This window comes from Mytilus californianus, unplaced genomic scaffold, assembly GCF_021869535.1.
Source record: "Mytilus californianus isolate M0D057914Y unplaced genomic scaffold, xbMytCali1.0.p SCAF_4, whole genome shotgun sequence".
Taxonomy (NCBI): Eukaryota; Metazoa; Mollusca; class Bivalvia; order Mytilida; family Mytilidae; genus Mytilus; species Mytilus californianus.
In genome coordinates this window covers 95,498,473-95,508,498 of record NW_026262690.1, presented here as the reverse complement: position 1 = coordinate 95,508,498, position 10,026 = coordinate 95,498,473, and the positions used below count along the sequence as shown (strand labels likewise).

The 10,026-nt window shown below is 32.5% G+C and overlaps 1 protein-coding gene across 2 annotated transcripts in view; it reads left to right on the top strand.

Annotated features, from left to right (window-relative positions):
* Positions 1–3: 3 nt before the first annotated feature.
* LOC127698851 (apoptosis-resistant E3 ubiquitin protein ligase 1-like) overlaps positions 4–10,026 on the top strand; it is a 232,153-nt gene continuing 222,130 nt past the window's right edge. For both annotated transcript variants that reach the window (XR_007980970.1, XM_052202545.1), the window contains exon 1: positions 4–307. Coding sequence is in view for 1 of the 2 variants with exons in the window: in XM_052202545.1 (XP_052058505.1) it covers positions 22–307 (286 nt within the window). In the remaining variant the exon portion in view is untranslated. The remainder of the gene's footprint in view (positions 308–10,026) is intronic.

Sequence of the window (10,026 nt, the reverse complement as noted above, 5' to 3'; positions counted from 1 at the left end):
TGACAGAAATGAAAGTAAAAGATGTGGGTTAAAGAAGTATTAAAAAGGATACGTTCATTGTTTCATTTACCTATTTATAGAATTTATTCCATTCCAACACAATGGAATAGAATAAGTCAGAAAGGAAAGGCATGTATCGCGCTAACATGCATTGTCCTAGTCGGGATAAATCTGGCCATAAATCTTTGCTTGTCTAATGTTGGGAAAGAATCGGCAAGGACAGACACTTTTTTCAAGGGCCAATCGATTAAGCTGTGGTTACTAGAAAATAACCATCAGAATATAACATCTATATTTCAATCAACAGGTAATGTACTACATACTTCACAGTACACAAGAAATGTTGTCAAGCAATTTTAACATCGTTTACCGGGTACATACATGTAGGGTACAAATCAAATCAAAGCAATCAAATTGGCACCTATAGAAAAAGTCAGATCGGCATTACCTGTCTTACGTCTTGTATTAACAAAAATAAAGTTGGTGCCAACTTTTGAATGTTTACTTGAAGTATACCATCCAAAGACTATCTAAACTCGTTCAAAGGGTATCTACACATCTCAATCTTCAAAATCGCTTATCTAAAAATACTACCATCGCTTACATTTTTAACAATAAAAATCGTGGTTACCCTTCTATCGATAAGTGTCATGCCAAAAAATGACTTACATGTCCCCGTCTTTCCACCAACAATACGGTAAGGTCTACGTTTAATGGTCGCACATTTTCTTTAAATTTTGAAACTGATATAACTTGAAAAACAAACAGTATTATTTATTTACTCACATGAAACAAACCGGGATGCGGTATTCAGTACGTAGGTGAAACTAGACGATATTTATCTAAACGCACGCAAGAACACTTGTATCGTTTTAAAAGACCCAATAAATTAAAAAGTATCATTTATCAACATCTTAAAAAGCACAATCATCCTATTAAATATTTAACAGTTCAACCTTTAGAAGTAGTAAATAAGCAGCCTGGTGAATCTCATTCAAAGTTTGTACAATCGCGGAAAATAATTGAATTAAATTGGATTAAAAAATTACAAACAGTCTACCCTCTCGGTCTTAATGATAATATCATGGGAATTGGTAATAACAAGCGATTCTGGTAACATTTTGGATATAGTTTCTAAAACTGTTCGTAAAAACTGTTCTCATGGGCGTAGAAAAAATCGCAATCAAAGAAAATTTCGGACCAACCATACAAATATTTCGGATCTAATTTCTATTTCAAAAAACAACAGCAGACATTATCTATTAACCAAGCTCTGTTCTTTACCTATAAATAAATTAAATAAAATTTTAGAGGATTGCAACACAATTTCATATTGCAGTCCTAAGTATGAAATCGTTCAAATTATAATGGCATATTGTTATTCTAAACTGTTTCCCAAAATTGATCGCCCTGAAGATCATAAAAAAACATTTTATTAAAATAAAGTACCGTATAGCGGGTTATTTTCGCGGGGTGTTTATTTTCGCTTATTTTGGCGGATGAACATGATGAAAGAAAATCGCGAAAATAAATTCCGTGAAAATTAATGCATACTTTTGTTACTTTCTAATAGCTAAAGCGTCGGTCGGTAGGTCAATAACGGTATAGGTTAGTTTTAACAACATAAACAAAAAGGGCATTGAACATACATGTATTTTATAAAATGACTGTCACGTGTGTATATCCTTATCAATTAGTGTCAAATAGATTATGAGAGGAGGTTACTCTATCAGGTAATTACCCTTATTAATTAGTGTCAAATTACATAAGAGTTGTAAATCAGTCTTGATAATTTTATAACCTCATTAGTAAGTACATCAAAGTTCCGGTCATAATCAATAAATAAGACGTCATTTAGGTAAACAAATCAATTAACTTGCTTCTCAATTTTTCAATATTTTATATGCAACAATTTCAGTATCCGCCAAAATAATTAATTGGGAGTAAAGAATCCACCAAAATAAAAAACGCCAAAATTTTTCGAATACTTTTTTGCCCCTGAATCGCGAAAATAACCCGCTATACGGTATGTCAATAAAGGTTTTGATTTTGTAAATATTTCCGGTATTTTTAAAGACCATTTTGTTAAAGAACAAATTCCGGGATATTTTGATAATACTGAACTCCCTCTTATTTGTTATATTTACAAGAAATCTACCCGAAAATTTGTGTTTAATTATAGCCAAGTCTGTAAAGATGTAAATATCAGTGTAAATACACCTCCGTCATGTAATTGTAGTAATTCCGAATACACTTATGGCCCCATTTCCCATGTTATAACAGGAGACCTTAACATTGTTCGCGACCGAGAGTTAAAATCATTCCTCAGTAAAGGACCTAAATATGTAGGGTACAAATCAAATCAAAGCAATCAGATTGGCACCTATAGAAAAAGTCAGATCGGCATTACCTGTCTTTACGTCTTGTATTAACAAAAATAAAGTTGGTGCCAACTTTTGAATGTTTACTTGAAGTATACTATCCAAAGACTATCTAAACTAGTTCAAAGGGTATCTACACGTCTCAATCTTCAAAATCGCTTATCTAAAAATACTTCCATCGCTTACATTTTTAACAATAAAAATCGTGGTTACCCTTCTATCAATAAGTGTCATGCCAAAAAATGACTTACATGTCCCCGTCTTTCCACCAACAATACGGTAAGGTCTACGTTTAATGGTCGCACATTTTCTTTAAATTTTGAAACTGATATAACTTGAAAAACAAACAGTATTATTTATTTACTCACATGAAACAAACCGGAATGCGGTATTCAGTACGAAGGTGAAACTGGACGATATTTATCTAAACGCAAGCAAGAACGTTAACACTTGTATCGTTTTAAAAGACCCAATAAATTCAAAATTATCATTTATCAACATCTTAAAAAGCACAATCATCCTATTAAATATTTAACAGTTCAACCTTTAGAAGTAGTAAATAAGCAGCCTGGTGAATCTCATTCAAAGTTTGTACAATCGCGGAAAATAATTGAATTAAATTGGATTAAAAAATTACAAACAGTCTACCCTCTCGGTCTTAATGATAATATCATGGGAATTGGTAATAACAAGCGATTCTGGTAACATTTTGGATATAGTTTCTAAAACTGTTCGTAAAAACTGTTCTCATGGGCGTAGAAAAAATCGCAATCAAAGAAAATTTCGGACCAACCATACAAATATTTCGGATCTAATTTCTATTTCAAAAAACAACGGCAGACATTATCTATTAACCAAGCTCTGTTCTTTACCTATAAATAAATTAAATAAAATTTTAGAGGATTGCAACACAATTTCATATTGCAGTCCTAAGTATGAAATCGTTCAAATTATAATGGCATATTGTTATTAATAGCTAAAGCGTCGGTCGGTAGGTCAATAACGGTATAGGTTAGTTTTAACAACATAAACAAAAAGGGCATTGAACATACATGTATTTTATAAAATGACTGTCACGTGTGTATATCCTTATCAATTAGTGTCAAATAGATTATGAGAGGAGGTTACTCTATCAGGTAATTACCCTTATTAATTAGTGTCAAATTACATAAGAGTTGTAAATCAGTCTTGATAATTTCATAACCTCATTAGTAAGTACATCAAAGTTCCGGTCATAATCAATAAATAAGACGTCATTTAGGTAAACAAATCAATTAACTTGCTTCTCAATTTTTCAATATTTTATATGCAACAATTTCATTATCCGCCAAAATAATTAATTGGGAGTAAAGAATCCACCAAAATAAAAAACGCCAAAATTTTTCGAATACTTTTTTGCCCCTGAATCGCGAAAATAACCCGCTATACGGTATGTCAATAAAGGTTTTGATTTTGTAAATATTGCCGGTATTTTTAAAGACCATTTTGTTAAAGAACAAATTCCTGGATATTTTGATAATACTGAACTCCCTCTTATTTGTTATATTTACAAGAAATCTACCCGAAAATTTGTGTTTAATTATAGCCAAGTCTGTAAAGATGTAAATATCAGTGTAAATACACCTCCGTCATGTAATTGTAGTAATTCCGAATACACTTATGGCCCCATTTCCCATGTTATAACAGGAGACCTTAACATCGTTCGCGACCGAGAGTTAAAATCATTCCTCAGTAAAGGACCTAAATATCGTCCCCCGTCAATTATTAATTGGAATTAGTGTCGTAATATCATCCACGACTCACTTCGTGCTTACTGTTTGAAATGGATAAAACGGGAAAAAGCTGACAAAAAGTCTTTGGACTCTTTTTTTAATTCAGTAATGAAGATAGTTAATATACGTATACAACATTTTAAAGAACATTTTACTCTTAACAACAACCATAAAAATCCTATCTCTCGTATCAAACATAAACTAAAAGAACTAGCCAAGGAATTTGTTTTTGTCCCGGCTGATAAAGCTGCTAATAATATTATTATAGTTTGACGTAAATTTTACATTGAGGTTCTGGAAAAAGGAAATCACGAATTCACCAACATTCCAACTGACTTCATTTTCAGAAAACGATATCTGTAACAAACATAAACTATTAACTACTTCTTTACAAGCAGAACCAAATACAATGAAAGTCCCAACTATGTACTGTCTTCCGAAGCTACACAAATCACCTTACAAATATAGATTTATTTTGTCTTCAAGTCATTGTTCCACTACTAAATTGTCTATTCTACTTACTAGAACACTTGGTACAATCAAAAACCTGATAATAAATTGTTCAAATAAGGCCTTTGAAAATAGTGGAATTAACTACTTTTGGAGTGTCAAAAACTCGTTGGAAGTACTTGATAAATTGCATGCATATATTGGTGATTTTGAATCTGTTCAAAGTTTTGATTTTTCTACCCTATATACCACTTTGCCTCATATTCTTATTAAGAAAAATTCACACACCTAATTAAATTGGCATTTAAAAAGTCGGAATGCGAATACATATGTTCAAACTCTTTTAGGTCATTTTTTAGTAGCAACAAACAAAAGAGCTATGTCAATTGGACATGCTTTGATACTATATCTGCCCTTGAATTTTTACTTGATAACATTTTTGTTCGCTTTGGAGATTCCGTATATCGTGAAGTTATTGGAATTCCAATGGGGACTAACTGTGCACCACTTATTGCGGACCTGTTTTTGTATTGTTATGAGTTACAATTTATGACTAAATTCAGCAAAGACCCATCGAAACAACATCTGATACAAAAATTTAACAATACTTTTAGATATTTGGATGATATATTGGCTCTCAATAATGACGACTTCAGTATGTATACTAAAGAAATTTATCCTGTTGAACTTACTTCAAATAAAGCTAATACTAACAATGACCACTGTCCTTTCCTCGATCTTGATATCTATATCATTAACGGGAAGCTTAATACAAAAATTTATGATAAAAAATGATTTTTCATTTCCTATCTTTAATTATCCATTTTTAGATGGTGATGTTCCCTTGTCACCATCTTATGGTGTTTATATATCTCAACTTGTACGATTCGCTCGTGTATGTAACAACGTATTAGATTTTAGCGAGAGAAATTTATGTATTACTGAAAAATTATTACACCAGGGTTTTCGATATCATAAACTAGTCAAAACATTTACTAAATTTTATCATCGGTATAAGGACATCATTCGTAAATATAACTCAACATGCAGACATCTTATACGTTCGGGTATTTCACATCCAATCTTTTATGGTAATATTCTTTACAAAGCACAAAAATGTCAGTATTCACCTCAAAAGCTAACAAAACCTTTAAACAGATTTATTAAGAAGGGATATAGTTACAATACTGTTGTCAGGTCATTAAAGATTGCATATTTTGGCTTTAATATTGATTCACTTATAGGGTCTTTGCATCGGAATTAAACATATTTATTCTAAAACCAGTTGTTGGCATGACACGGGTTATGTTCTTCTCATATATTTTATGACGGTATAATACTAAACCCCTAACAGGAGGGATTGTGCCTGATATTCATATGATGAAGACATACTCTTTCAATCACTTTAATTGAGGTCTGGAGCTGGCGTGTCAGTAACTGCTAGTAGTCTGTTGTTATTTATGTATTATTGTCATTTTGTTTATATTCTTTTGTTTCCTGTTCTGACATCGGACTTGGACTTCTCTTAAACTGAGTTTTACTGTGCGTACTGTTGTACGTTTGTTTTTTTCTACATTGGCTAGAGGTATAGGGGGAGGGTTGAGATCTCAAAAAACATGTTTAACCCCGCCGCATTTTTGCGCCTGTCCCAAGTCAGGAGCCTCTGGCCTTTGTTAGTCTTGTATCATTTTTAATTTTAGTTTCTTGTGTATAATTTGGAGTTTAGTATGACGCCCATTATCACTGAACTAGTATACATATTTGTTTAGGGGCCAGCTGAAGGACGCCTCCGGGTGTGGGAGTTTCTCGCTGCATTGAAGACCCATTGGTGGCCTTCGGCTGTTGTCTGCTCTATGGTCGGGTTGTTGTCTCTTTGACACATTCCCCATTTCCATTCTCAATTTTATCCAAGTTCCATATAGTGCTCGGAACAATCCTATAATATACCGACATGGATAATATACTGTATATTGCCAGGAAACATGAAAGTATTAATGCCAACGTAAATAATATGATGTAAATACAGATAGGAAATACAAAAAGCTATTTAAATTACATGACATAAAATGTGAATATCCGCTAACCATATTCCCCATTTCCATTCTCAGTTTTATTTTATGGCTTACACCCTGTGGTTTAATCATGTGAACATTAGAAGTAATAAAAGGCCAAACTGACTTACTGGCACCATTATCGAGTGAAAATATTTTAAAACAAAATATGGAAAAAACTGAGTATTTTACAAGTTGCCAAACATCATGTTAAGCATGGGTGCCGAAATAACTACCTCAGGTGCCCAACAAACCAGGTCCTCACCTGATTTGACTAGGTGCCGAAGTGACTAGAATTCTGGTTTACCTGAATGGGAAAATAAGTTATCCTTGCTAAGCGCACAGCTCATACTTTAATAATATATGTTATTTATAAAGTTTAATTATGAGGGAGCTATAGAAGTTTTCAACTTAAAAAACACTGCAGTAATCCAGGTAAAATGTAAATTCAACAGGGAGCAAAGTCATTCCTTTTCGTAAATTTCTCCATTGTACTTAAACAAATCAGTAAAATAGATACAAATAGATAATGCAGGTATTCCTTTAATGACTTTTCTAATTCAACTATTTTTCTAATTTGAAAGATTCTAGTAACAATGAATATTGGTAGTACCAATTGGTGAGAATCTGAATTAATGGAGTCTTTGTGGAATAAACTAAATAACTGGGATATTATTCCCTCGAATATCATATCATATCATCATCAAAGCCATATTTGTCCCCCACCACAACCCTGGACCTCTGTCCTTACCTGCTTGTGTCCCCCATTCCATTCTTGTAAGAGCTTTAACATGCACAATTCTTACCAAATTTAACTTATATCAGCAATGTCCTTGATGAGTTTGAAAATCAGAGTAGATCAACTATTTTATAAGGAGGTATGTCCCTTGGAAATATAAATTACATTGTATATGGAAAGTTGCATTGTAAGCGCTCTCAAACCCTCATTTATTGTAAGATTTTTATGAATTTCGAAAACTAACGAGTTCGAAAATCAGTGCTGATCAATTATTTTTATTATAGATATTGGCCCTTGGAAATGTAAATTCTTTAAAAAACAAAAATGGATTGTAAGCGCTCTCAAGCCTATTTTTATACGACCGCAAAAAATTTTTTGTGGTCGTATATTGGTATGACGTTGGCGTCGTCGTCGTCGTCGTCCGGCATCGTCGTCGTCCGGCGTCGTCGTCCGAAGACGCATTAGTTTTCGCACTCTAACTTTGGTTTAAGTGAATGGATCTCTATGAAATTTTACCATAAGGTTCAATACCACAAAAGGAAGGTGGGGATTGATTTTGGGGGTTATGGTACCAACAGTTAAGGAATTAGGGGCCAAAAAGGGGCCAAAAATAAGCATTTTCTAGTTTCCAGACAATAACTGTGGAACGGTGTATGGATCTCTCTGAAATTATACTACAAGTTTCCATACCACAAAGGGATGGTTAGGATTTGCTTTGGGGGGTTATTGCATAAACCGTTTAAGAATTAGGGGCAAAAAAGGGGGAAAAACAAGGTTGTCCTCATTAATGGACAAATACTTTAGTACAAAACATAATTTAAAGCAGTGTAAGGGAGATAAATCAAATACATCATTGAAATTATCTCCCTTACACTGCTTTTAAATTATGTATAAAGTAATGGTTAATGAACAATTAAGATAATTTAAAACAGTGTAAGGGAGGTAATCCAAATACAACATTTTGGTTACTTCCCTTACACTGCTTTTAAATTATGTTTAAAGAAATGCATATTTATAAAGGAAGACCAGTATGGCGCATTAGATTTGTAAAATCTTTGACCACATTTATTTATTTGTTATGCCGAATCTAACCGTGTATTTAGATTTTTAATTTTGGGTCCAGTTTTCAAATTGGTCTACATTAAGGTCCAAAGGGTCCAAAATTAAACTTTGTTTGATTTTAACAAAAATTGAATATATGGGGTTCTTTGATATGCTGAATCTAAACATGTATTTAGATTTTTGATTTTTGGCCCAGTTTTCAAGTTGGTTCAAATTGGGGTCCAAAATTAAATTTTGTTTGATTTCAACAAAAATTAAATATATGGGGTTCTTTGATATGCTGAATCTAACCATGTATTTAGATTTTTTATTTGTGGACCCTGCTATCAAATTGGTTCATATTGAGGTCAAAAGGGTCCAAAATTAAACTTTGTTTGATTTCGTCAAAAATTGAATTATTGGGGTTCTTTGGTATGCCAAATCTAACCGTGTATTTAGATTTTTAATTTTGGGTCCCGTTTTTTAAATTGGTCTTCATTAAGGTCCAAAGGGTCCAAAATTAAACTCAGTTTGATTTTAACAAAAATTGAATTCTTGGGGTTCTTTGATATGCTGAATCTAAACATGTGTTTAGATTTTTGATTATGGGCCCAGTTTTCAAGTTGGTCCAAGTTGGGGTCCAAAATTAAACTTTGTTTGATTTCAACAAAAATTGAATATATGGGGTTCTTTGATATGCTGAATCTAAACATGTATTTAGATTTTAGATTTTTGGCCCAGTTTTCAAGTTGGTCCAAATTGGGGTCCAAAATTAAACTTTGTTTGATTTCAACAAAAATTGAATATATGGGGTTCTTTGATATGCTGAATCTTACCATGTATTTAGATTTTTTATTTGTGGGCCCGCTATCAAATTGGTTCATATTGAGGTCAAAAGGGTCCAAAATTAAACTTTGTTTGATTTCATCAAAAATTGAATTATTGGGGTTCTTTGATGTGCCAAATCTAACCGTGTATTTAGATTTTTAATTTTGGGTCCCGTTTTTTAAATTGGTCTACATTAAGGTCCAAAGGGTCCAAAATTAAACTTAGTTTGATTTTAACAAAAATTGAATATTTGGGGTTCTTTAATATGCTGAATCTAAACATGTGTTTAGATTTTTGATCATGGGCCCAGTTTTCAAGTTGGTCCAAGTTGGGGTCCAAAATTAAACTTTGTTTGATTTCAACAAAAATTGAATATATGGGGTTCTTTAATATGCTGAATCTAAACATGTATTTAGATTTTAGATTTTTGGCCCAGTTTTCAAGTTGGTCCAAATTGGGGTCCAAAATTAAACTTTGTTTGATTTCAACAAAAATTTGAATATATGGGGTTCTTTGATGTGCTGAATCTTACCATGTATTTAGATTTTTTATTTGTGGGCCCACTATCAAATTGGTTCATATTGAGGTCAAAAGGGTCCAAAATTAAACTTTGTTTGATTTCATCAAAAATTGAATTATTGTGGGGTTCTTTGATATGCCAAATCTAACCGTGTTTTTAGATTTTTAATTTTGGGTCCCGTTTTTTAAATTGGTCTACATTAAGGTCCAAAGGGTCCAAAATTAAACTTAGTTTGATTTTAACA